Source organism: Leucopleurus acutus (assembly GCF_964270905.1).
Source record: "Leucopleurus acutus genome assembly, chromosome: 13".
In the NCBI taxonomy this organism is placed as follows: domain Eukaryota; kingdom Metazoa; phylum Chordata; class Mammalia; order Artiodactyla; family Delphinidae; genus Leucopleurus; species Leucopleurus acutus.
This window is the reverse complement of record NC_139155.1, coordinates 2,954,163-2,981,512: the sequence shown is the minus strand read 5'-3', so window position 1 is coordinate 2,981,512 and position 27,350 is coordinate 2,954,163. Positions and strand designations below refer to the sequence as shown.

Here is a 27,350-nt window from a genome sequence, read left to right as displayed (position 1 = left end):
GTCACTCAGATTTGTAACATAAGGCAAAACTGATCTAAAGTTGGACGATGTAAGCACGACACCTTCCCCTTTCATCTTATCCACATTTATCAAGAAAACTCAAACAGGCCACTCGTTTTTCTTTCCTGCTTATTTGCTCCCTAGCAGCGGGCAGGGAGGGGCGGTTGGGATTAGGGACTTTACAAAAACTCCAGATTGCCTCAGGGCCAATCACCGACTTCTTGGGCTTTATTCCTGGGGTAGGGAGGGCTCTCCCCGACCGCCCCCCACCCCCACCCCCGGAGGGCTAGGATAAACGGCGCTGACAGATACCGAGGCCTGCGCGCCGCCGCCTCCCCGCCCAGCGCGCACGGAGCGCGCTTTGCTTCCCTTGCCGGGGCAGGGGCTGCACGCGGCGTTTGTCGCCTTCGCTGGACGCAGGCAGGTCCGCACCGCGCGGAGGAGAGCGCGCGCGGCCGATCGTGGCGAGGAGGTGGGCGGCGACCCATCCCATTGGGATTCGTCCAGTCTCTCCGCGCGGGGAGGCCCCCGGCGGGCGCGGATTTCCGCGGGGCTGAGTCCTGCCTACGTTTCAGTGGCGACGGAGTGGCCCCCTGCCAATGCCCACAAAGGCACAGAGCACTCTCCCGTTTGACCGAAAACCGCGAGGGGAGAGAGGCGCCGGCCGGTTGGGAGGCGAGGGCAGCCTTCTCCACGAACCGGGCGGTACGTGGCCGCGCGCCCGGCTGTGTCCCCAGAGCGCCGCGGGAAGGGAGAGGCTCAGAGCGACAGGTGCAGCCCGCAGCCACTCCCGGGACGTGGGAGACGACCTGCAGGGGCTCGGAGTCGGTAAGGCGCGGAGAGGGCTCTGTCCACCCCCAGGGCTGCACCGGCAGGTCCCTCCTCCCGGGTGCGGGCGGATCAGCGGGCGGTGGTGCCTGGGCAAGGGGAGCCCTGCGTTCTCCGGACAACCGGCCCGGTCTGGGAAGGTCCAGTTCCGGCTCCGGTCCGTGTCCTCTCTCGGGCAGCCCCGTCCAAAAAGACGGTGCCACTAGGCACGGGCGCCCGGGCGCGTGCCCATTAGGGAGGCTCAGGCTCAGAAACTCGCGCTCTGCGTGCCAGGGGCTGGGTACCCCGGCTCCCCGCGGCGCCTTCCTTCCCCGGCCAGCACCCTTCGCCGGCGCGACCCGGGCGCCCCCCGCGCGCCATGGAGCTGGCGGCCGGAAACCTCAGTGAGGGGAACGCGAGCGGGCCCGAGCCCCCCGCCCCGGACCCCAGGACTCTTTTCGGCATCGGCGTGGAGAACTTCATCACGCTGGTGGTGTTCGGCCTGATCTTCGCGCTCGGCGTGCTGGGCAACAGCCTGGTGATCACGGTGCTGGCGCGCAGCAAGCCGGGGAAGCCGCGCAGCACCACAAACCTGTTCATCCTCAACCTGAGCATCGCCGACCTGGCCTACCTGCTCTTCTGCATCCCCTTCCAGGCCACGGTGTACGCCCTGCCCACCTGGGTGCTGGGCGCCTTCATCTGCAAGTTCGTCCACTACTTCTTCACCGTGTCCATGCTGGTCAGCATCTTCACCCTGGCCGCGATGTCGGTGGACCGCTACGTGGCCATCGTGCACTCGCGGCGCTCCTCCGCCCTGCGGGTGTCCCGCAACGCGCTGCTGGGCGTGGGCGTCATCTGGGCGCTGTCCATCGCCATGGCCTCGCCGGTGGCCTACCACCAGCGCCTCTTCCACCGGGGTGTCAGCAACCAGACCTTCTGCTGGGAGCAGTGGTCCAGCCAGCGCCACAAGAAGGCCTACGTGGTGTGCACCTTCGTCTTCGGCTACCTGCTGCCACTCCTGTTCATCTGCTTCTGCTACGCCAAGGTGGGCCCCGAGGCGGCTCCTGCGTCCCTGCACCCCTTTCCGGGACCCGCAGCGGCCCCGCCGCTTTGCCCTCATTCCCCAGAATTTTCTGCGGGGACCGCGCGGTGACCCTTTCCTGCTCCCTCGGCCTCGGCTTGGGCTCGCGGGTCTGACGTTGCGCGGAAGTTACTCGGAGTTTGGGCAACGCCAGGGAAAGTTTGCAGCAGGTCACTTCCCCGGGCGCCCGTCCTCTCGCCCCGGCCCGGGGCCCTGAGGTTGTCCCGGCGGAAGGCGGCGTCAACGCCCACTTCTCAGTAGGGGAAAGCCGCGCCGCCCGTCAGCCCGCGGGAGGGCTGCCCCACGTGGCCGCAGGGTCACGGCGAGCGCTCCATCCTCCTGAGCGCACGCCTTTGCTAGGTGGAGGCTCCGCGCCCCTCCACAGCGCTCAGCAGGGCCTGATGGGGATATTTCCCTGCCCGCGGGGCGCACAGGGTCGGGGGGGCCGGCGGGGACCGGCTCTGTGAAGCCGCTGCTTCTGGCGACAGAGCTTTGACTTTCGTCTTATACACAAGTTGGGCGTTACAAATCCAAGTGGTTAGACAGTATTTCTTCACGGAGTCTTGAGGGAGTCTCCAGAGAACTTGGGGTGGATGGGCTTCCAGCTGCTGCTTCCCCGTTTGAGTCTTTTTAGGAAGGGGTAAGGAATATGAAGTGCCTCAGGGGGCAGGTCTAAAGCCCTATCGCTGAGAGACACACTGTTGACACACCTCTGGTCCCCTACCCCTGCACCTCCTTATTGGGAAAATGGCTGTTAACCTTCCTGGTGCCAGCCTCGCCCTCGTAGCTCAGCACAGTCACATTCTCTTTCATTAATAACACATGAGTCTGAAGATTTTATACTGATCTGAAAGTCTTGTTTATACTGGAGTAAAAGTGTATGCTGGATAGTTATGAGACGTGATTCACAGGGTGAGCTCCGCTCTCCCCGACACACCCTCCCCAGACCCATCACCATGAGAAAAATACTGCTGTAACCACATTCTGAAATTTCCACCATTTTCTCTTCATCTCCCTCTCCGTATCTCTCATTCTATTTCTCATAAGGCGGGGACTCTAGGACTCTGAATAATCAGATGAGGTAGAACGGCAGTCATTTCTTATATTCAATTCATAGAGCTTTTTGGGTTTTTTTTCCCCCCCAGCAGAAATCTTGACTAAAAGCCACCTGGTTTTGTTTGTCTCCTCCCCCCACATCATCTGTGTTGAGTTATGTCTGTTTTGAATGGTAATATTTCTGGATGTGATCTGAAAGAATGTCCTGCATCAAAGGGTTATATATAAAGAGATGTGGTAATTGGGGAAATTGGGAGGTCACTGCAGCTTAGCTCTTCAGTAAATGGCTGTTTTATTCATTTCATCTTCTGCAAACGCAAATCAAAGCTTGGTTTGCACAGCCCAGTGGTCTCCAGTGTGCGCTATCTCACTTAATCTGCAGGCCACCCAGTGGGTTGGAGCTATTGTGCATATTTTATTGACAAGGAAAGAGGGTTCTGGAGGAGTGAAGCAGCTGACCCAGATTATGAAGCTGGTAAAGGCTTCAGGGAGGATTTCAGTGCAGGGATTCCCAGTCCCCCAAGAGAGGCGCAATTGCTGAGGGCCTGTAGGGCATGGAACTTGGGACTAGAGTGATTCTTACAATATTTGCTTCTTCAATCATCATGACATGGATTAGACTTGAAGCACATTCTTCCTTCATTTCCCGAAAGTCTTTGGGGAACATAATTCAGGTCTCCTTAATGGAAACAACAAGGTAAATGTCTAGGAATAAATTAGGTTACATTTCTGTCATTTGAGAATTTATACAAGTCACATAGGGCAAAATTTAAAATTTTTCAAAAATTCAAAAAATATATGATCATTGGGATAGTTTTTATATGGAAATAGTTTGCTTTTAAGCATAACTGGAACTTTCTTTGGAATTCAAGGTGATATTTGCATATTTATTCCAAACATACTTGGGTGTTTTCTCCACTGACCACTCAGCAGCATTCCTTAGGCATTTTGCAGTTACCCAGATGTGATCCCCGAGTCTGTGGAAGGAATGAGTAACCCCCGGGGTAGTGTTATGAAGCAGGTAACATTTGACTTTTCCATATGGAGTCCTCTCCAGGTGGTCGTCTCTGATTTTGTTTTGCTGTGTCTCCTCTTGTCCCTTGCTTTCGGTCTTCTGGGAAGGCTGTCCCCAGAGAACCTCGCCAGGCCGGTCCTCGCCAGGCAGGGTCCTGTCCAGCCCTTTCCTTCCCCTGGAAAGTTCTCCTCATTTGTTCTTGCCAAAGCCTCTCTTCTATCTTTGCCTTAGATTTGATTTCTTATACCCCAGTCTCTGTTGGCAGGACAGTAAACTAACCCATTGTCAATGTGCAGAGAGTGATCCCAAATGTCCCTGTAGCAAGTGAAAGGCTTGTCTTGCAGAGGATGCTAAGCCTCTGTAGGAAGTGAGAAGTATCTCAGTAGAGCTGGGAATTTGGCGTCGGAAGTTCACGCCCCCCGTGATCGCTGCTTGACCTGCATAGGAATCGTGAGGGTGTGAATAAGTCCCCTGGGTTCCCAATCAGGGAAGGGCCGTCCAGAAGGGCTGCATCCCGCCAAACGGAGCAGGCTTTCACAGTAAGTCCAGTTCCATTAAATTACTTCCGTGCTGCGGCGCTTCAGGGGGACAGAGGGGTGGCTGGAACACTGCTTCCAGTTTTTGGAGAGACTCATCGAGTAACCGGTGGACAGTCTAAAGCCCTTAGTCACCCAGAGCTAATTTTCCTTAGATTTTTCACTCAGATGGGACATAAGAAAGAACTCAACACCAGTGTGGCATATGTACAGCCGTCTCGGCCCTGTTGTATAGCTTATGTTGTAAATTCTTACATAGAACCAAAGTGACTCACATCATTTCTCCTGAGTATTACATTGGCGAGAGAAGACAAAGCTAGTTTCTCTAAGGAAGGAAACCAGTGTCTCCCTGGAAGCCTTCCTGATGGGACATTGATTGTAGAACCTTGCTGAACGGTCTTCCAGTCATCAGTGATGCTGGAGGGCAATCTGTAGTTTTTCCGTGTATCTAGGATTTAACATACGACAGGGACCTGGGGATTGTTAAAAGGTAGAATCTTGGGGGAAGCCAAGGTGGAAGGGAGACCAACAAGGATGCACATATGGGTAGCGGTGTGGCTCTTTCTGGACGAAACCGCAGAGTTCCCTGCACCAGAACTCTCTGCCAGCAGGTGCTCCGGCCACAGATGGCACCTGGGCACCCCTCAGGGTTAGAGGAACAGGTGGCCTTGGCAGTTCTTAGTCATCATTACTCCACCACCTCATGTGAATTTCAGTTTGAATGACGTTGCAAATGACGGTGGTCCCATTTCAGAACGTCAAGAAGTGTTGCAAAATGGACAGTGATGTGTGGGGTCTGCGACAAACCGATTTGATTAGTCTCTGTTTTTCAGGTCCTTCATCATTTGCATAAAAAGTTGAAGAACGTGTCAAAGAAGTCAGAGGCATCGAAGAAAAAGGTAAAAATATTCGTGGACTTACAGCCTGTGCGCGTTTCTAGAGCTCAGTTGACGTATACTCTTAGCTCTCCTTGCGGCCACCCAGTGCCTGTGACGTTTTTGTTCCTGGGTCCAGAGATTTGAGATGAGCCTCTTACCACTAGGCAGAGGGTAGAAATGGGAAGTGAGCTGTTGAGGCTGGCCAGGTGACCGTGCTGCGCGAAAACGTGGATGGAAGTCTCGGGAGGGATGGAAGTCTTGGGAGGGATGGAAGTCTCGCGAGGAATGGAAGTCTCGCGAGGGATGGAAGTCTCGCGAGGGATGGAAGTCTCTCGGGACGGGGGGAAAGGTGCATTTTCTGGATTCTCAGCCTCTTGAGAAGGTATGTGCTAGGTTGGTTGGGACACAGTGTCGAGTGGCTGGATCCACACTTTGCATGAAACTGCCGTCATGTTATTGTGTATTGACGGTCTCTGATGTGATGCCAGGAGGCCCTGTCTTAATAATCTTTCGGGAGAGTGTTGTTACAGCCTCTCCCTGAAGCCTCAGAAGCAGATGCACTGTTCGTCTCTCTTCCTCCCAGACTTCTGCTGACTTTGGCCCCGAGGGGAGAGAACTAAAGATGGGAGGGGCCTCGGGGGATTTCAGCCCATTTTTAATTGTCTTTTTCATCCCGTGAATTCTGAATTCCAGAAGCTTCTCCTGAAGAGTATTACAGCATCTGACATCCTGCAGTTTATCACACTTCACATTTTGAGGAAAAACTGTTTTACAAATCAGGATTAATTTACCTCTTATTCAGATAATATCTATATCATGTCTGATTTTTAGAAAGTAGAATGAAAGTTGATGAGATTATTAGACCATATGATTAGGGAGGAGGAGATTATAACCAGAATCTTTACTGGCAAATATTACTCATAACATCTTAAAGTACCTTGTTTTTCCTTCTAAATATTTATTATGATCAAGGACACATAATTTGCAGAAATTATAGTTTAATCAGATTTGCTTTAAAAACTTCTGCATAAATAAAGTACAGCTCTTCCTGACTTTTCCTTGTTTATAAACAATAATGTGGCGAAAAACACACCTGTTCTCAGAGCCCGTGAAAAGAAATAGAGAGTTGGTTAAAAAGCACAGAATTTAGCTCGTATTTGAGGAGGTTAACACCCCTGGGGAGGGTGGGGGCTTGCTGGACTTCTGCAGAGGTTATGCCTTTGGAACGTGGTACCTGCTTATGATTGATGCCAAAGATTTTCTGCCTCTTGGCAGGAAGGAAATAAAACTTTTCTTCAGCATTGGCTGGATCTTACTTGCATGCTACAGTTAGTTTTAGTCTCTATATTTGAAAACTGTTGGAGAGAAATTGTGGAGGTTCCAGAGGAGAAAAAGTGATTAAAAGAATGAAAATAGGGCTTCCCTGGTGGCGCAGTGGTTGAGAGTCCGCCTGCTGATGCAGGGGACACGGGATCGTGCCCCGGTCCGGGAAGATCCCACGTGCCGCGGAGCGGCTGGGCCCGTGAGCCATGGCCGCTGAGCCTGCGCGTCCGGAGCCTGTGCTCCGCAACGGGAGAGGCCACAGCAGTGAGAGGCCCGCGTACCGCAAAAAAAAAAAAAAAAAAAAAAAAAGAATGAAAATAGATCTTGGAAGAAATGATTAGAAAAGCTTCTGTTTTACAGTAAAATGATCTAAAGATCAGTGATTAGTTTAACATTTACATCATTTGGTTTTATGTGTATACGTGTGTGCATGGGGGGTGTGTGTGTACATATATATGTGTGGGTATATATTATATGCGTATGTGTAAATGTAATTCTTACCACGGGAGAAGTTCTCAGCATTTGCAGGAGGGAAGCTTTTTTCTTCGATGCTCACAACCTCTGACCCTTAATAACCACTGAACAGATGGCAGATCTCTTTTGATATATTTAATTGCCTCTTTGTTTGCACAGAACAAATAGAGTGTGGTGCTGGGGCCTGTGTGTGTGTGTGCACCTGTGTCTAGGCAAGGGATAGCACACAGGTGCAGGGGTGGGGTGGGAAGAGGGAATGGGAGAGAGAGAGGAGAACAAGCAGACGGGAGACAGAGGGGGAAGAGCAGAGGGTCCAGGATGCAAAGCCAGCTTGACTGTCAACCCTGAAGGCGGAGACTGGATTGTCTCATGCTGATGCTTCCCCGGGTCTTCGCGCAGAAAAGTGTTCCTGGTGTGTATACATGTTCAGTTGCTGGCGGATGACGGGGTGATGCGATAAGATTTTGATAGTTCCTTCATTTCAGCTGCGCCCATTTCCAGCTCCCCTCTCAGTGGCTGAGTAGGGCACCTTCCTCTGTGCTGTATCCACCCACCTGGGGACCCCTTAGTGTTAAGGCTGGTAGCACTCACGGGGCAGAGAGTTGGGTCTTTCATCACAAATGTGCCGAACAGTTATCCTGCATGTTTGGAGGAAAATACAAAAGAAGAGTGTGATTTCCGTGGGCAGAATAGTAGTAATCATAGTACAGAGCCCTGTGCTTCATTAATGCCAGGCGCTACTGGACAGAAAGACACGTTTTCTGGCACAAGGCTGATTAGATACTAAAACGAGATTCTTAACCAATTTCCGCGAGACTTCCCAGTGGGACAGACCTCCCCACCGGCTGGTTCCTTCTAATAAGGAAGCAGATGCGAGGCCCTTTTGGTACCCTCTCAACCACGAGGTTCTTTCAGCAGCTGCTCTTTTTTTCCCCTTCTGGCTTGAAGTAATTCAGCAAGCTTTCTGGCCGTCATTTATACAATTCACAAAATGTTTTTCATCACTCTCATCTTTTAGTCACTTTTTTCTTCTCTGCCAAGTTCCATTAGACGGATTATGAATAAAATTCTTTGAAGAAAAAAATAACGGATGTCTCAGATGGCTTGAAAAGGAGCATCTCAGAGGAGGAGAAATTAGTATTTTCCAGATACTTTCAGAGTGAGGAGTAAAAAGAAGACAGGCTAATAAAACACCCAACCTCGAGTATAGGAATTAGTACAGAGATTTAGCACATGACCTTCAATGATACCTTCTTCTCTATCAGACGATGATATGGTGGTTCTGTACTCTGCACAGACACGTGGGGAGAGTAGGAGGTGCATCGGATGCACATCCATCTGTGATTGAGGCCAATGGTAACTGTAAGAAATGAAAATAGCCTCATTCCCCACAGAGGGGACTTGTCTCCTTACCTGCTGACATTTCAAAGGAGAAGAGAGGAAGCAGCTTTTGCGAATCCTACCGAGGAGACGGTGTGGGTCAGCCTAGGCGCTGTCAACATGGAGGAAATACTTTAGCCTTTCGCTTGGGGTGGATGAGATGATTTGCTTTTGTTGTGGCCTTTGTGGAATTCTTCACCGGTTCTTCAAACACCCGATTGAGATGTTTAGAAAGGCAGGTTCCTGGGCAGCTACCTAATCCCCGTGACCTATGGAAGCAGAGCCATCGGGCATGAGGCCCAGATACCAGAATTTTTGCAAAGCTCTGCCCTGCGTGATGATGGTGCGCTGATCTGCTGGAAACCCGGTTCGTGGTTGTTAGTACAACGCCTTATTTTGACCAGGTCTTGACTTGGAGCTGGCATATTCCAGGCGCCTGCTTTCTGAGTCGGGTGTTGGAAGCAGTGCTGGCTGCAGGCCCTGTTCTGCAGTGTGGACTTCTCTCCTGCATTCCCTCCCACGTCTTCTCAGTTCCCTGGACCCAGAGGCATCTGCAGCAAGCCTGTACTGCAAAGGAGACAGAGGAAGAAGCCGTGTACCGCCTCTGCCTACACGCAGGGATGCGCTCGCCTAACGTGATGCCATGGCCGTGTGGACGCCTGCAGGGCTGCGGAGCTGAGCGCCAGGGCCCGTGTGCAGGGTGCCCACTGCTGTACCAGCTCTGACGGGCTGAATGCCTGTGAAACAGGCGGGAAATAAGTAGTGAACCCTTGCTGACACTAAGCGGGGAGCACACACATTCTATTAAACTCTTTTGGGAACAGGCTTCGATAAATGATACAGTTTATATAAGTACCGATGGAGTATTCTTCCCTAATTTATATCGTAATTGTAATCCGGTCACATGTCAAAGCTACAGGTAGACCGAGAAAAAGAACCTCGTTCATGGTTCTGAAAAGACCAGTGGAACTGCTAAAAATAAAAGGTAGATTTTGAATGGACTTGGGTAAACAGACAGTAACAAACACCCCAAAGAAAACATACCATACTGCCCATTGCCCTACAATGATGCAAAGATACACTGTGGCTCTTGTCAGTAAGCTGCTGGGGTATATCTCTGCCCTAAGCTTGGTAAAGAACTTCCTAAAAGGAACAGTGAAACAGAATATCCAGAGAGTGTTTTGTGAAGCACAGAGATCTTCTTATTGTCTTAGAAAGAACAGACGATGTGTTCCGTTCTGTTTGCAGGTGGAATTATGTCTAGATGGTTTTTATCAAAGCGTCTGGGAATGTATCCCGCACACTAATGGGTAAACAGGTTGACAGCCGACAATCCCTTAATATACGTGAGCATGTTGCTGTTGGCTTTGTGCGTCATGTGGTCGGTGGCCTCAATCTGTATACCTGCCACCCTATAAAAACCTGTCATCAGGTTTGTACCTGAGTTGTTTGAAGCGTTGCAATGGACCAGGCCCAGTCAGGGAATCGTCAGGTTGGGTCACCCTCTTCACAGGCCAGGAAAGTGAAGCCCAGGGAGGTGACATCAGTTTTCAAAGGTCGGTAACCCGTTTGTGGCTGATGTCGGTCCTTGGCTTTTGCATGACCCGCGCACCTTCTGATGGTGAGCTTAGCTCTCATCTCCAGCCCCGCTGGCCACCGCGTTCGCCTTGACCTCGACCTGAGGTCTGAGTGTCTCCTCTCCCGTTTCTGCCTGGGCTTCCTGGCTTCCAGCCCGTGTCTTGGACAGACTTCCTCTCCGAGTCAGTCTGCTACCTCGTGCCCCTCCTGGAGGAGCCTTAATCCTTACCTTCGGGGTGTTGTTGTCCTTAAAAGCAGGATTCTAATTCATGGGGAGTAATAGGAACGTCATCTTGTCAGGTGGGAACATTCCTGCAGGGCCGGGGTCTGCGCTTCTCCCGGGGAAGCATGTGTGGGTCCACAGTGGTTCCCTAGTTGTGGAATCACTTTGCTCCACCCTGTGAGGTTGTAGGAGAAAGAAGCCTCCTTCCTTCTTTCTCTCTCCTTCCCCTCAACCTCCCCCCCGCACACTCGTGGATCCCAGTCGAGATCCCAGTCTCTCTAGAGGGGAAGGTGGACAGGGGACCACCAGGTAGTGCTTACAGTGGATTTAGGGTCGTGACTGGGAGGGGATGATGGGCACCCGCGCTCTCGTGCTCCGGGAGGTGTCCTGATGGTCACGTTTCCACTCTGCATGTTCAACACAGTCTTTTAGAGCATCACAGCCTGGGCTTGATCTGAGGAGGAAGAGAGGCTCCTGGATTCCCAACCTCAGGGAGAGACGGAAAGCATCTCTCTCTCTCTCTCTCTCTCTCTCTCTCTCTCTCTCTCTCTCTCTCTCTCTCTCTCTCTCTCTCTCTCTCTCGTGTCCTTAATATTCCTTTCACCTTCGAGGAGCAAACGCCCTAGAAGAGAATGGAGGGGGATGGGCGCTGGAGCAGGAGAGCGAGCCAGCAAACGTCCCCCCTGTGATTCAGTTACAGGACTGAGCCCACAGAGCTGCCCTAAGGCTCTGCGGTCCAGACAGCCCTGGGTGCTCAGAGACGGGGATGCGGCTGCCGTTACCAGTTAGACCTTGTGGGATGTTCTCTCCCCGAGCGCCCGCTGTTCAGAGCACGGTTTGGGATCACAGAGACCGGCCTCTAGCTGTAACTCTGCATCCCGCCGGGGGGCGGGGGGGCAGCAGGCCCTGTCTAGCCAGGCTAGGTCTCAGCGTCCTCATCTACGCCGCGGATCATCACGCAGTCTGCCCGGATTCGTGGCAGCGAGTGAAGAACGCAAAGCCAGCAGTCAGCTGAGGTCGCCGCTCGGTGCCCCCCACCCAGCCCTGGTTCTGCCGTCAGGCGGTTGAGCCCAGCTTACACGCTTTTAAGGAAGAAACCAGCGGATGGCTTTCTATTTTATACTTTAAAAATTGTTAATAGCCCACTGTCTTTTGTTCGAATCCCTAGAGATGGAGTTTTCAGTTAGTTGCACTGTTGGCTTTTCAACGTGTCCTGATTTGGTGATGATGGAGCACAGGAAAAGTGTCCCAAGACTTAACCCCAGCCCTTTACGTTTGCAGCCCGTGGCGGGCACTCAGAACAGATGCAGCGGGGAGACGGGGGCACGCGCGTGGTGCGTGGGAGGGAGGGCTCCTCTCGTGCCGAGGTTCTTGCCCAGGGAAGATCTTGTCCCATCATCTGCTCAGCAGAAACCTCAAAGGACGCGTGTGGACCCTGCCTCTGATTTCTAGGTGTTTCAGATTCAGGAGTGGCAGGGAAGGGTGGAGACACAAGCAAACAGGGAGACAGGCCCTGAAATGGCTCTCTGGACCCACTTCATGTGTTGGGGGTCTCTAAGTTTGTCCAAGTTCAACAAGGAGAAATAAACATCTCTTCTTGTCTGTTGAGGCAACTCTCGGAAGCAGCGTTCACGAGCTCAGCTGAGCTGCCTCCCTGGGCTCAGTCCCACTGTGTGCTGTGCAACGGGTTGTAAAGTTACCGTGTTCAGTCTGTGTGTTCCTGTTGCCATGACTCAAAGCGCGCTTCCTGTTATCCATATGCGTTTCACATACCTGCTAGAATTATTCCCTATGGAGGGTCAAGGCCGGTCCCGGGGAAGTTTTGAACAAAACTGCTGCGCGAAGTGAAGGTTAACACCTAAGGCAGATTTAGTACGTACTTGATCCTGTGAGAATACACAGAAAATTCTCTCAGGGCGTGCTGTAAGAGGCTGGGTTCCTTTCCTGCTGTAATCGATGCATCGCCTTTCTTTTCCTTCTCCTAGACTGCGCAGACGGTGCTGGTGGTGGTCGTGGTTTTCGGGGTCTCCTGGCTGCCTCACCATGTCATCCACCTCTGGGCTGAGTTTGGGGTCTTCCCACTGACGCCCACCTCCTTCTTCTTCCGGATCACCGCCCACTGCCTGGCGTACAGTAATTCCTCTGTGAATCCCATCATTTACGCGTTTCTCTCTGAAAATTTCAGGAAGGCTTATAAGCAGGTGTTCAAGTGCCACGTTCGCAATAAGTCACCTCTTAATGACACTAAAGAAAATAGAAGTCGAATAGACACCCCGCCATCAACCAATTGCACTCACGTGTGAAAAAAGATCAGCGTGTTCTTCGTGCGGCGTTTCCATACTTGTGGAGTAGACACGTAAAAAATACAATGAGGTGTTAAACAAGGCAGCAACTTGTTATCTTAACAACAATTCATATTATATTAATTAAATTCCACTTATGTTTAAAAAGTACTTTGATCTACCTGGAAAATCCCTAGGTCTAGTGAAGATTATTTCTAAATTTTATTTTATTTCTAAATTTGATTCCATAAGCGAAAGAGAATAAAATAGTTTTATACCTCTTAAGAAATGAAAGTTTAATAGAATTCCCTACATTTGTTCAGTTCTTTAGGATAAGGAATAAGGACCTAGAAAGATGGCCAGGAATATTTGTGATCTACATTTTGAAGCAAATTTATTTAGAAAACGTGTTTGTGCTTTAGTTCTTCAATTTTAAGATAAGGGGTAATATTAAAACTGTGTGTTTTAAAATATGATCATGGACACGTGAAAGTGTTCCCTGAGTTTTATTTTTGCGACCGTTTATATAGAGACACTGCTATTTGATGGAAATAAGTTTAGTGCACATGTCACATTTGCTCCCAGTTGTAAGTAGTGTACAGGGCTTCTGAGTTGTGCTCCGTCTGTCTGCAATCATGAGGTCCATTAAGTTTATCTCAGGAGGTCAGGAGGTGTTGCGGCCATGACCCTGGGTGTCAGCCATCGGGATGTCAATTAAAAGCTATCCTGTGAACTTAGTCTTTATTGAGTTGACTAAAAAAATCAGGGAAGTCACCACCTGCAACTATTCTAATAGTGGAAGCTGTGAATGAGATTCTGAGAATGAAATTGGACATTAAAAGTATATATATATATACACACATATATATATATATATATATATATATATATATATATATATGGCAAGGTACTAGCTATGCCTTGAATGTAATCTACCCCAAAGAGATAATTTTAAAAATGTCAGTGAAGATGATGTACAGAAAATAATTTACATAAATTCAGAAATTAGCAAGTCATATGAGATAATTGTCCTGCCATGTGGGGAAGGCATATACTAAATGTTTGGTTCGGATAAATTTTGAAGAAAACAAATCTTATGACTGGCTCTACCTAGGGATACCATATCTTGTACAAACAAATGCTTTTTTCATTAAATTTGTAATGATGTCTAATGCACATTTACCCCAAACATCATTCCCTCTGGAAATGTTCATTTGGGGTTCAAATCCTCATGACTTGAGTTTCAAATGTAGTTTTTGTGATGATTTCATATTTACAATGAGAAAATAGTATGAAAAGATTAAATGATCCTATATTAGAAAACAATTCTCAGACTGTAAGACTTCGATCTATTTTAGGATGATGCAAAAGCAAGAAGATTTTTTAAAAAAGAAATTTGTGTAATGTACACCTACCTGTGTCAAATCAGGACTTCATGTGAAATACCAAATTTTAGATCAAAAAACCCAACTCGATGTAATTCTTTGCACGTTAACTTCTCTAGTTCATGAATTTACTTTCAAAGTTATATTCCTCCAGAAAACGGTGTTTACCTTTGCAACGGTATAAATAGTTCTCTGGACGGAATAAGAGAAAATTGTCAGACAGGGTGGGAAAGCAAGCGCTTTCGTGTTTGATGGCCAGGGAAAAATTATGTATATGTGTATGTGAGTATTTTTAAGAACAACGTAAGTCCTTTGCACGGAAAATTTGTTTGCACTTTATTCAAATATAGCAGCAGATACATTTTATCCTGATGATGATACCTCATGTGCTTTGCGGAACTTGAAGCTGCCGTTGTAAATGCCGGGACAACTTCTGGGTGTGTGAACGCTCGCGGCTGCACAAAGAGCTGCCTCCTGGTTGCCTTTGGACTTGCGTGGATGACGGCGATTCCCTGCACCATGGCTGTTCTCTTGTTTTCCTCTTCTGTTTTCCACGCACTCAAATGAGGTATTAAAACAAGTACAGTAGCTAATGCTGCTCTTTTCTAAAAAGTGTTGAGAATGGGCTTCGACACGATGTATTTGCCCTTGTAATGCCTTGGTCCCTCGCAGATGACGTGATCACGGACTTGCAAAACCCAAGTGTGCCGAGTGTAAAAGCAGGTCGCTTCATTTTGTGGTCAGATAGGATATTCTTCCTGCCATCGTCATTTTAATCAATTCCTCTTGTTCAGAGTTGAGGTTATCTCTTCCTCTAATGGGTTTTGTTGCTGATGATAACGTAGGTCTGCAAAGATGTAAAACCCTGTAAAGTTTCCTGAGCGAGGGGTTGCAGAAGAACTTTTATTGCATCTGCCGACCAGCTGCTTCCTGGGGCTCCGATGTCCTCATGTGCAATTAAAGGGACCCGTTCAGAGGCCCCGCCCCTTCTTCACTGTATAACCCAGCCCCCTGCCTTACTCCCAGCAGCCAGGCTAAAGGAGAGACCCCCAGTGCGTCTTTCACGTCCGGCTGCTGGATAAACCTTGTTTTTCAGTGACTTTCAAAGAAAATTGATGCTTTCTCCTTAGATGTGGCTGCTTTAGTGCCCCAGGCCTTTTCCTTCCCCATGGGGCGGTGGCTCTGGAATATTTACAGAGTGGACAGGCATGCTGGCTGTTTCATATGCATAAGCAACAGTTTCGGTTCCCTGCTGGTGAAGATAGGGACTCCGATGAGGAGACTGTCTTGTCCTGTGTTCCCAGGAAGAGCGTAGATAGTCTCTGCTGTTCTGACCACGCATGTGCTCAGCAAGGTGAGGGCTGAGGCCGTTTTCTGAATATCGTAGGGAAATGCTTCTGCTGTAAATGGGATCGTTCTACCGCACACACCGGGAGTCAAACCATCGTCTTCCCCTCCTCCGGCTTTCCCAACCCCTGTGCTTCTCTCCTAACTTGCTTCTAGGCAGAGTTCCTCACTCTGACATATACCATAGTAAAATTCCTCCTTCACCGCAGGCGTACCAGCGGAGGGATGTCTGAACCGCGTGGGCCGTGCGCGGCTAAAAGCTTCTGGGACTCAACTTCCGGTTGGGATCCTGCGGATGACTGCATTTGCTCAGTGTCTCAGATGCATTGACATGGTGCAGAAATGATTCCAAGACGTTAGCTGAAACCCAAGGTCAGACTTCTGGGCGGGAGAGAATCCATTCCCTTTCCACAGATGCCACAGATAAGCTGTACGACCCCAAGTGCCTGTGTTCAAGCAGCCTTGCGTTGAGTAAAGCAATGTACTGTTCAGCTTCCTCGTGTTCTTGCTTAAAAAGTTATTAAACATGTATATAAACCACGTGGTCATGTAAGTTGAGTCAAGAGATCAAGGTGGCTCCTTCTGGAGACTTACCATCTAAAATTTGTCAATTTCCAACTGCACTGATTACAAATATCTTCCCGGTTTTAAATTTGTAAATGACTTTCTATTTAAGGTAATCATGTTCTTCTTGGCCATTAAAAGACGTTGCATGTTAGGTTATTTGTCAAGCAGATGTTAACGACTTGTTTGTCTGAGGACGTGTTGATTTTAAAAGTCTCTGTAGTCAGGGTAGGTGGCCTTAAATGCCGATGCTGATTTGTCTTGGAAAGAAAAAAATTGCAACATGGATTTAATTTGTGCTGTGTTTTAATATTTTCTCTTTTCGAAGTGGAAAATTGAGCCTGCAGAATGATTTTAAAAGCGTCAGCATCCCTGATGTGGGCTGTGTGTACGTCAGGCGAGCGTGTCTAGGGGAGCGAGCTGTGCGTCGTCTGCATCGCTCAGGATTCTGTTTCTTTACCCGCGAAAGCACCACAGATGGTCCAGATGGTGGTTTCTTTTCCTACGTGAGTGTGAGTGGCAGGTGCACGCACACCCGCCTCCTGCACCTGGGCTGCCACCCTGGGATTCGGAGGTGGGCAGGGGTGCTCAGTGTGGCAAGATCCTCAGGACGTTCACAGGCCCTGGGCACTGCCCCCCTCTGCTGGGTCCTGCACTCACGCTCAGGGCACCTCCTGCTGCCCTGAGAGTGCGGGTTCTGTCCTGGGGGCAGCAGTAGTGGTGGGGACATCTCAGGGATGGAGAGTGGGAGGGGAAGTTGGCGAGTAAGCACCCTACTTTTGTACACCTGGTGAAATACCCTCAGCTGGGCTTTCTCTCCCAGTCTGTTTGAACATTGGCCAAGTTTGCTGTATTCAGACAGTTGTGCGAAGAGCTGATCCTGTAGCTAAGGCTTTTGGTGTCACTTTGGAGTGGAGAGCCCCATCCTTTTCTGTCTTTTATTTTTAAATTGAAGTATAGTTGATTTGCAATGTTGTGTTAGTTTCTGGTGTACAGCAAAGCGATTCAGATATATATATATATATATATATATATATATATATATAGAGAGAGAGAGAGAGAGAGAGAGAGAGAGAGAGAGAGAGGGAGGGAGGGAGAGAGAGAGAGAGAGAGAGAGAGAGAGAGAGAGAGAGAGATGCTTTTCAGATTCTTTTCCATTATGGTTTATTACAAGATATTGAGTGTAGCTCCCTGTGCTATACAGTAGGACCTTGTTGTTTATCTGTTTTATATATAGTGGTATGTATATGTTAATCCCAAACTCCTAATTTATCCCTCCCCAGTTTCCCCTTTGGTAACCATACGTTTGTTTTCTCTGTCTGTGAGTCTGTCTCTGTTTCACAAATAAGCTCCTTTGTGTCATATTTGATTCCATATTTAAGTGATATCATATGATGTTCATCTTTCTCTGACTTACTTCACTTAGTATGATCATCTCTAGGTCCATCTGTGCTGCTGCAGATGGCATTATTTCATTCTTTTTATGGCTGAGTAATATTCCATTGTATATATGCACCACATCTTTTTTATCCATTCATCTGTCGATGGACATTTAAGTTGCTTCCATGTCTTGGCTATTGTGAATAGTGCTGCTGTGAACGTGGGGGTGCATGTATCTTTTCGAATTAGAGTTTTCTCTGGATATATGCCTAGGAGTGGAATTGCTAGATCATATGCAAGCCCCATCCTTTTTGCTGGGGAACAGTTTTCTGGAAATCTCAAGGTGTATTGCACAGCCCCCAATACTCAGCATTTAGAGAAGTCACAGGCCACTGGCTGCTGGAATAGATTAGAACTGGAATCCAGCATTCAGTTTCTTTAGACTTGTAGGTAGTGGTGATTTGTAAGGTAATTTAGAATTTGGGATGCGTTTTGTGGTCTGCTGTAGGTTTTCTTTGGGACACCATGTACTACAGAACCTTACTTCAGAAGATGGGATATTGCCTACTGAAATGGGAACTCTTTATGTGTTCTAAAGACCATAGTGTGTCCCTTAAGCTCATTTTCCCCATTTGATGAGCTTGTTTGGGGCAATCACGCTAACGTGCCCTACGGTGTATGGAAATGCGGGTGGTCCTGGTGCTGGCAGAGAAGGAGCTGAGCCTGACATGAGTGTCCTTCACGGTCTTTCAACATCAGAGCCAGTGGAGGACAGACCTCCAGGCCTGCAAAGGCAGTGAAGGCAAACCTGGTGGGAACAGTTTGTGTCTGTGTGGTGAGGGGCACCCGTGACCCACGGAGCTGATGTAGCAAAGGGAGCCTGGGGCTTGGTCACGACTGGGAGTAAGTGTCAGACTCTAGGAAAACATGTAAATTCCCTGCTTCTATGTGAGACGCGAGGAACAGGGAAGGCCTTCAGGACGGAGTGGGCTATGCCAGGGCCCTTAAAGGATCGCCGGATTGTTGGGGAAATCACGGAGCCTCATCCAAGTGTTGGCCACAGATCCTGTCCCTTGGAGCCCTGGGCCGTCTGCGGGTCCCCTTCAGGACCGCTGGCTGGGGAGGCGAGTCGGGACGGGGGCTGGCGGGGCGCAGGCTCCGGTCCCCCTCTTCTGTTCAGCCAGAGGCATTCTGCTCTAGTCTGCCTTCCACTTTCCATGTAACACTTCACCGAAAAGTAAAGACCACTCATCCAAGGACTCTGTCACCCATTGTCCGGGTTGACTCTTCCTGATGACCCCTTCATTCCCTGCTTCTACGACTCATAGACGGCCTTTTTCATTCTCCCTGCTGCTTCCTTAAGGTCGACCGTTGTTTCTATGCTTGAGATCTGAATTTTGTCATCTTTGAGGGGTTCGTGATTGGCCTGCGCCCTACGCATCCCATACTTTCATTTTTTTTTTTTTTTTTGCTGAGCTGATAACTTTTTCGTGATTACCCCGGCACCACTCCTCCCTTTAACAGTGAAGCGTCGGAAATGCAAGCGTTAAGAGCAAATCACTTTTCTAAGGGAGCGCAAATGACCAATTTCTGCACAGGGTCGGAAGGCAGTAGAGCAGGTCCACTGGCACAGTCCATCATGGGGCCCTCTTTGGGGGGTTGGCTCGGTGAGGCCGCACCTATACGAGCTCAGCTTCTGGGAGTGGCCCTGGTCACTGCTGAGAGGTCCTGACTCAGCGGACGGTGGGAGGGCTCAGGCGGCTGGGCTCTGCCTGTGGCTGCAGTGGGTCCGCTGGGCTCGCTTCATCAGGCTGAGCCGGTCCTCTTCCCCGACCTTCTCCAGCTGCTAATCACATCCATTTCTCTAAGGAGATTCCACCATCCCTGGGCTAAAACTTTCTGGTCTGTCGTGAGTGAAGATGAAGTATGGGTGGGACTTCGAGACACAGAAGAACCCTAAGTGGGAGACTCAGAATCAGAACATAAACAGGTGTCTTGTCCTTCACCTGGCATCGTAGGTACCGCTTGTTGATCAAGACCTCCATTTAGAAACAGCATAGATCCAAGGAAGCAGAGGTGGATGGGGGTCACGTTGATTTCCAGTGGAAATCTCCGCATCTTGTTACAGAGAAAACAAAATCGGCGCAAGCAGGCTGCTTTGGTACATTCTGTCAGTGCCACCTAGCTTTGACTATGAGAAAATATTGTTTAAAATGGAAGGTGTGTCATTTTTCTTCTAAAGAGGCTGTTGCTGGTACGTGGGACTGGCTAAAAACTCCATTGCAGCGCTGCAGCTCAGGTCAGCAAACATGACATGAGACCAGGGGTATCTCAGGCATCCCTGTCGTGTTTACCTTTGCAGCCTCACGGGCCCCCGCAGAGGAACCTCAGCCAGGAGACACTTAGTGAATGAGCAGACTCGTGGGTTCATGATGTTTTCAAAATAGGGCTAGCATGGATAAAGAGGTACACTTCATACTTCTCTCAGAATTAAATCTGCTTATAATTTAGGAATACTTATGAGCCAGCAGGGGATACATAAATGTTATTTTCCATATGTTGATTCTCCAAGAGATGTGTTTCGCTGCCGTGTATTTTATAACGATTGAAGATTTGACAACGGGGGATAGAAATCCAAAGATTTCCTGAATATGGTTGACCAGATCTTTTAATTTCTCACCTTAGGTCTGCCCAAGTGAGGAAGAGAGTTCTGGAACTTTCTAGAAAAGGTAGTGGACATGCGGGGGCTTGAGATTTGGTTGAACTCTGCTGGTAAACTGCTGTGGGAAATGCTGTCTTTGGTATCCTCACATGAAAGAAGAATATGGAGAGGTTGAGTGAGTCCCCAAACTGACGGCACACTCGGATGATCTGGGGAGATCCAGAAGGTGCAGATGCTCTGCTCTTAGCTGCGAGCCGTGGTTCTCAAACTTTGCCGAGCATCTGAAACTCGGATTCTGGGCGTCTGATTCAGTAGATTCAGGGTGGGGTCCCCAATCTACATACCTAACAAGCTCTGTGGTAGCATGGATGCTGCTGGTCTAGGGACCACATTTTCAGAACGACCACCTGATTTGATTGGTTGAGAGGTGGAGCACAGACAGTTCTTTAAGGCTTCCAGGTGGACCTCAGGTGTTGTGAGCCATCAGGTTGAGTAGATGGCTCTCTGTAAGTCTAAACCTCTGCAGTTCTGTGGGGAAAAAAAAGGCGCTTCTATGGGACCTAAATCATTCCGATTTTTATTGTTTACTTTGAACAAATTCATAAAATGTCTGTTCAACAATTACATGACCATAGCTATAGAAATTTGTCAGTTTTCAAGAGTGTGAAGGAGGTGGATAACTTACAGGTTTCAGAGGTTATCATCATTTTTCCTTCAAGAGAATGAAATAAAATAACTCGGTGGAAAAAAGCACCTGTAGGCTCACTTTGTTCCCCTAAAATATAGAGGCATAACTACAGTATTCAGAATCGTTACATGTGAATTTTTGAACTCAATGTTTAAATTAAATATGTGCATGTCTTTATGTCTAAGAGATAAATGTAGCTTACTCTGTGTTTACAGTTTTCAATTCAATATCGCCTGATGACATAGTAGTATATGGATAAGGAAGAAAATCTATGTATACTGTGTTTCTATTTACCAGTGTGATTGCTTAAACACTGCTACATAAATAATGCTGAGTGTGGGTCTTCTTACACCCGACGATGTTATAACTCTCCTCTAAAGTTTGTTTCTCTAAAATTTGTCTCACCATCTATAAATTTAGCATGAATATTATGTATAAACATAGCATGAATAACACTAAACTTGCAAAGCCAAAACCCCTATATAAAGAGGTGATGTTAATTTACTTTGTAGCAAATGTAGTCATTCTAAATCACCTCTGTGTTCTGCATGAAATGTAGCTGGAATCTATAATTTGGACCAATTTTCTTGAAGTGAAAATAAAAGTTGTTCCTCAAAGTGTTCTTATCTACAAGTATGTTATTTTCAAACGAAGCATAATTGCACCATTTTCTAAGGTATTTCCCTAAGTATAGGAACACAGTGCAAAGTTGTTGGATTAAATTCGTTTCACTCACACTGGGAGCTGTCATGGGAAATATGGGTGGATCCCGTCGGTGGAAAGCTGACACCTATGTTCGCAAATGTTTTCTCCTCCTTCTTCCTTCCTGTCCCATTCCTCCTTCTCTATTTTTAAAAAGAATACATGTCTATTGTTTTTATAAAAATGTCACAAAATTACAAAAATTAGAAAGAAATAAGCATTCATCCAAAATTTTATTATCAAAAAGGAGCCATTGCCAGTATCTTCTGAATATCAATCTAGACCTCTGTCCAATGAATATAAATATGAGTGGAAGTGATAGAGGGGAAAGAAGGAATTTTAGAAAAATTGCCTCATACAATGCATATTATTTATAAACAAAACTATTAACTTAAATTTTACTTGAATTTAATCCACAAAAAAACCCAAACGAGGTGAAATGGGAAGAACTGCTAAATTTTAAAAATAGTTGATTGTCATAAGTTACACACAATGATTGTGAAATGTTGAAGGGAATTGGAGTCATTATGTTTATAACTATAAACACATTTTAGGTTTAGACAGCATCTATTTTTTCATCTCATGGAAAATTAGCTTTCAAAAATCTTCATTCTAGGGCTTCCCTGGTGGCGCAGTGGTTGAGAGTCCACCTGCCGATGCAGGGGACACGGGTTCGTGCCCCGGTCCGGGAAGATCCCACATGCCGCGGAGCGGCTGGGCCCGTGAGCCATGGCCGCTGAGCCTGCGTGTCTGGAGCCTGTGCTCCGCAACGGGAGAGGCCACAACAGTGAGAGGCCCGCGTACAGCAAAAAAAAAAAATCCTTAATTCCTTGCCAACTGTTTTTTAAATACATCTATGTGAAATATGTACAATAAATGTGTTTACAGTGCATATTCACATACACACACAAAAAAGATATGTGCATTTTTTTATCTTTCCATTTTGTGCAAATTGTCTGTGCAGCCCTACAAGGTAGGGTCCATGTGGGCTGTGCCCTTCTGCCTTCTTAATGGGTCTTACTTTATTTTCTATTTGTGTATCTGCAAATACTTTGCCTACCTTGAAATTTTAAGAAAATGGAAAAGGACTTTACATTGCCATGTAGTCCAGACGCTCCAAGCTTCTTCTGCATAAAGATATCATCTGTCCTTTTAATGTGCAAATAATAATAGACTAAGCTCCTTCCTACTGGACCATAGGATGCCCAGGTCCTCCCTCCCTCCCTCCTTTCCTTCCTTCCTTCCTTCCTTCCTTCCTTCCTTCCTTCCTTCCTTCCTTCCTTCCTTCCTTTCTTCCTTCCTTCCTTCCATTCTCCCTCCCTCCCTCCTTTTCTTCCTTCCTTCCCTCTGTTTTTGTCTTTCTAACTAAATTTCCTTCACCAACGGGTTCTGGGAATTTTCTCCAGATAGCCTTAAATGCTCCAGAATCTGCTCATGTTACAGTGAGTCACCTAAGGCAGCTGACTGACGTGGGATGCCTCCTGTCTTTGGCCACCCAGATGGGTACCTCTGTTCCTGCTCTCCGGTCCAGGGCCTCACCCAGAGCATGCGCAGAGACGCTTATGGGAGTGAGAGCTGTAATAGCGCAGACGAGCATGCGCAGGACAAACAGATGATCGCAGAGAGGCACAGATGAGGGAACAGGGCACAGAGGGAAGAGGGGGGGATTCCTTCTCCTTGTCTGCAGCTGGCACTAACAGCGGCAGAATGACCGATTTTGAGCAACTTAAATCATTTTACTGCTCAAGAACCCAGTGCTCTGCCAGAGACTGAAGCCCAGTATTGTTTAGAAAATCTTTTTTTACTTTTGAATTTTGTTTACTTTTTTAGACAGCAGGTTCTTATTAGTTATCTGTCTTTTACGTATTAGTGTGTAGATGTCAATCCCAGACTCCCAGTCTTGACTGGTGATGGCTCTGTAAGAGCTTTGGAACCTCATTATGGTCAACAGCTAACGTGCCGTATTGTTCCTGGGGAGTTCAGAGAAGTCACCCTGTCTGCGGTACCCTCGCTGGGTCCTCCCTGGAGATCTGGATGGAAGGAGAGCGTGTCTGGAAGGTGGAAGGACTGTGCAGTCTGTCCCTCCTGCCGCCAGCTCCCCGGTGACATGGGCCGGTCACAGGGCAACTGTGAGCTTCACTTCTTCTACACAAGAAGGAGGGTATTCCCCAGACTCTCTCCAGCTTTAATGTTGGGGGCCTTTATTGTAATAACAATATAATTCTCGGAATAGGGGTGCCCTGATATTGCTTTATTATTGTTGACAAATGTACTTTAACACTTAATTTTGCTTTAATAACATGTAATCATTATTTGATGGTCTAAGACACAAAGAAAGACTTGGTTTCTACCAAGGCAAGAGCCGTAACTGGGCTTCTGAATTTCCTCCCAGTGGCACTCTGGAGTTTTAGATTTTCTGTTAATTTGATAGCAGCCCTGGTGAGTATCTGTATTTTTCTTTTTTTTTTTTATCATTCCCTTATTCATTTAAGAACTCATTCCTTGTACCCACAAGGCACACACCCACCTGATTACTTTATGAATAACAACTAAGTAAAATTGCAGACAAACCCCCTTGGACATGCTAGTTTGCATCATTTTGAAATTCTGATATATTTTCCCGATTCTTTTTTACATTTGCGCTTTTCGCAGTTACTCTGGGTGAGTGTTACTAGACTGTGTCCAGTATTCCTCAGGACTCTGCATGCTGTCACATATCAGCTCTACTTTATGGACAATAATACAATAACCCAAGTGAAACTCAATTACAAAATATTTGTGAGCAAAGCCTCCATTTGTCCCCAGCAGATTTCTGGGGCGTTTTAATTTTCTGGGATTTTTTTTAAGTCGTTTGTGTCCTCACTGAGCACCTTCTTAGCAGTAGGTGTAGGACCTTGTTCTCTAGTCATGCATACTTGGGGCCCTTTAGAATCCGCTTTTAAAAAATAAGTCGCAATATATAAGAAATAACATTTTTATCTATCTGAAAGTACTGTTTTTCATTTGAAGTTCAACTTCAGGGAATAAATCTCAAGAAAAAAAACCTTATGAAGTTGAACAAATATATTCACGGTAACACTGTAACAGGGAAAGCTTAGAAATCACCCCCAATGACGTATTTGGACAGGCCGTGTCCTGACAAGGCAGGGGACGGCCACAGCGTGCGCAGGTGACCACGTGGGCTGGGTCCTTCACTGAATGTGCGTCTGTGAAGTAAAGTGAACACAAAACAGAGCTTAGAGGGGTGTGCCTGCTCTGAGTGCAGCTCTGAATGTCTCACGTACAGAGGAACGGGAGGGGTTTATTTGGCAAAAATCGCCCATCCTCATTAGGAAATATTATTTATAAAAGGTGGAGGTAGTCAGAAAAATGACTCTGTGTTTGGCGTTCCAGCGACTGCATAAAGCAGGCCGTGGTCTCAATCCCACTCAAAGGAAAGACCAACCCATGGGCTGCTGCTGTGATCTCAGAATCTGGCTGTGTCTGCACACTCAGGAGAACTGCCTTTTTCCTAATCTCCTGCCCAGAACACTTAGCCAAAAGAAGAATCTTTTGTGACGCAAATTCAAATCTCAGTGTCCCTAAGTAAATGTTACTGGAACCAGTCATGTATGTCCATTGTCTGCTGGCGCTTCGGTGCCACGAGGCAGCATTGAGCAGTGTGACAGAGAGTGTAGGGCCTGCAAAGCCTAAACTCCTTACTATTAGGCTCTTTGCAGAAAATGTTTGCTGACCCCTGGTGTACACGGTTCTCCAGGAAGCGCTCAGGTGCCGGGTCCTCACCAAGGAAGGGTCGTGATACAGGTGTGAGTGATGCAGGTGCGAGTGAAGCAGCTGTGAGTGAAGCAGGTGCGAGTGAAGCAGCTGTGAGTGATGCAGCTGTGAGTGAGGGGCTGTTCCTTGACACCCACGAATGGTGCAGCGATTCTGGAGGAACACGGTTCATCTGAGCCGAGATCACGTCTCTGGATGCTATCCCAGGCTTCCCTTGGCTTCCCCGCAAAGGTCCTCAGGCTCTGGTCCAGCGAGGGAGCTTTCACGGTGCTGGTTTCTTTGGGTGCTTCTACATCGTTCCCGTCAGGCCCATGCATGTAATGGCTGGAGGCAGGGGACACGGGGCTTGTAAAACCCAGAAAGCCATTTATTGCTGTTAACTTGCCAGCAATCCTCTTGCATTTCTTAGAGGCCTAAGGGATGAAGCGTGTTTGCCAGGATACTAACTGTGAGAGTTACTTCCTAAAACATGGGTCCAGGATTAAAAACAAAGACAAAAACAAAAATCAAGCAAAACCTAAGAGCTTTGAATGCACCTGCATTTAGTACCCTCTCCTGGAGACGCAGGCTGTGTTAGGAGCCTGTTAGCCTCCTCAGACACTAGTAAAGAAACTGGGTTAGATTCAGCATCTTCCAGCCATCTGACCACAGAACTCTCCTCCCACCCCCAGCACTAACAGATCTTACCATTTCGGGGAACTAGCCCCTAGCAGGGCCACCGGTAAATGATGCTTTGGACTGACCTCAGCTTATTCCTGAGAGTAAACGATTCTTCCACGTCTAAAGAGAAACGTCACCTTCATATTAGATGCAATATCGCTTTCTTTGTTCCTGGGAGTATTTTCAACATTGAGACTGTAGTTGGAAATGTAAGTCACATTACATCCAAACAGCGTTCAATGGAAATGACTTTCACTTTCAAAGATTTCAATAATTGGAAGAATAAGAAAATATGCAATTCAAATAGAGTTCATTCTGTTCTATGTGCTGAGAATTGTGTCATATTATTTTCTCCTGTGGTTATTTCTAGTGACTTAATAAAATATGTCAATGGCTTTCATGTGATTATAGAAGTAAGAGAATTATAGGCAGAAATGCTTAAACAGGACAATTAAAAACTACCCATAATTACATTATCAGTGTTTGATAGTCTGCTTTTCTAGTTAATAGAAATTTTTGATCATTTTTTCTATGTCGTTAATGGATGTATACTGCATTGTTCCTTTGTATGGGTTTACCGTAATTAATGCAACCAATTGTTTCATATCTAGATTTCTTTTCTTTTGTAAATAAAAATACAGTGAAGTGCACTAAAACTAAATCTTTGATCAAATTTTTTTCACTTTATGATAAATATAGAAGTAATGGGGCCTATACTCATGCATATTAAAGTTTTAATGTATTTTTTCTTGTTCTCTTCAGTTTCACATTTACTTCTTTACTTTATTAGTTGATATTAATGACGGTAACGTCAGAACACCAGTCTGGTGTTTTTCGAACTTCCGATTGTTGAGATATTTTTCCCTTCGTGTTTTTACTCATTTTTATTCCTGTTGCGTGTGGCTCGAGAAACACAGCTTATACAATTTCTCTGTTCTGGAGTTTGTTGAGATTTTCTGTGTGGCCTGAGGGGCGGTGTCTGGGGAGGGAGGTCCAACGCTCTGGATCAAATCAGACTTCAGTGTAAATCAGGGGTTGGGGAGTGACTTACGTACGGGGCAGGACATGAAATCTCTGTCTTGACCACGTAGCTCGACTGCGCGAGAGTGAGTGCAATTTTGACAGCACATACGTGACACATGCCAGCGGCAGGAAGGCGGGGTGCGGCCCGGGGGCCGCAGCGTGCTGACCCCCACTACCTATATCCTCACCTTTATTTCGTCTACTCGACTGAGAGATGAATTTTACTGCTGTTGGGTTTCTTTCCTTTTCTTTTTTCTTTTATAGGAGAGAAAAAGAGAAAATCATGACTCTTTTATCCTGGTTATATCCTTATATTCTAACTTGGACATGGCATTTTTTTTCCAATAAGAATAACCTTTTGAAATACTGATGAATACACTGAATGTTGAATTCTGCATTTTCTTATATTAACGTTCCAAATTTCCTTCCTACTGGTTTACATTTACTGGTTTAACTTGCCTCTTCTTTTCAGTTTTAAACTCCCTATGTCTCTTATTTTAGTTTTGTGAGGTTTTTTAAACTTGAGACTTGG

The 27,350-nt window shown here is 47.3% G+C and overlaps 2 protein-coding genes across 2 annotated transcripts in view; one reads left to right on the top strand and one right to left on the bottom strand.

Annotated features, from left to right (window-relative positions):
• The window catches only part of MBP (myelin basic protein), a 423,042-nt gene that overhangs the window by 195,764 nt on the left and 199,928 nt on the right, over positions 1 to 27,350 (bottom strand). The gene's annotated exons all lie outside the window — the stretch shown is intronic.
• GALR1 (galanin receptor 1) lies at positions 1,187 to 12,654 on the top strand (the record flags this gene model as incomplete). The annotated part of the gene is made up of 3 exons (XM_082853792.1): positions 1,187 to 1,852; positions 5,329 to 5,394; positions 12,337 to 12,654. The coding sequence occupies 3 exons, from the start codon at positions 1,187 to 1,189 to the stop codon at positions 12,652 to 12,654; spliced, it is 1,050 nt and encodes a 349-aa protein (XP_082709918.1).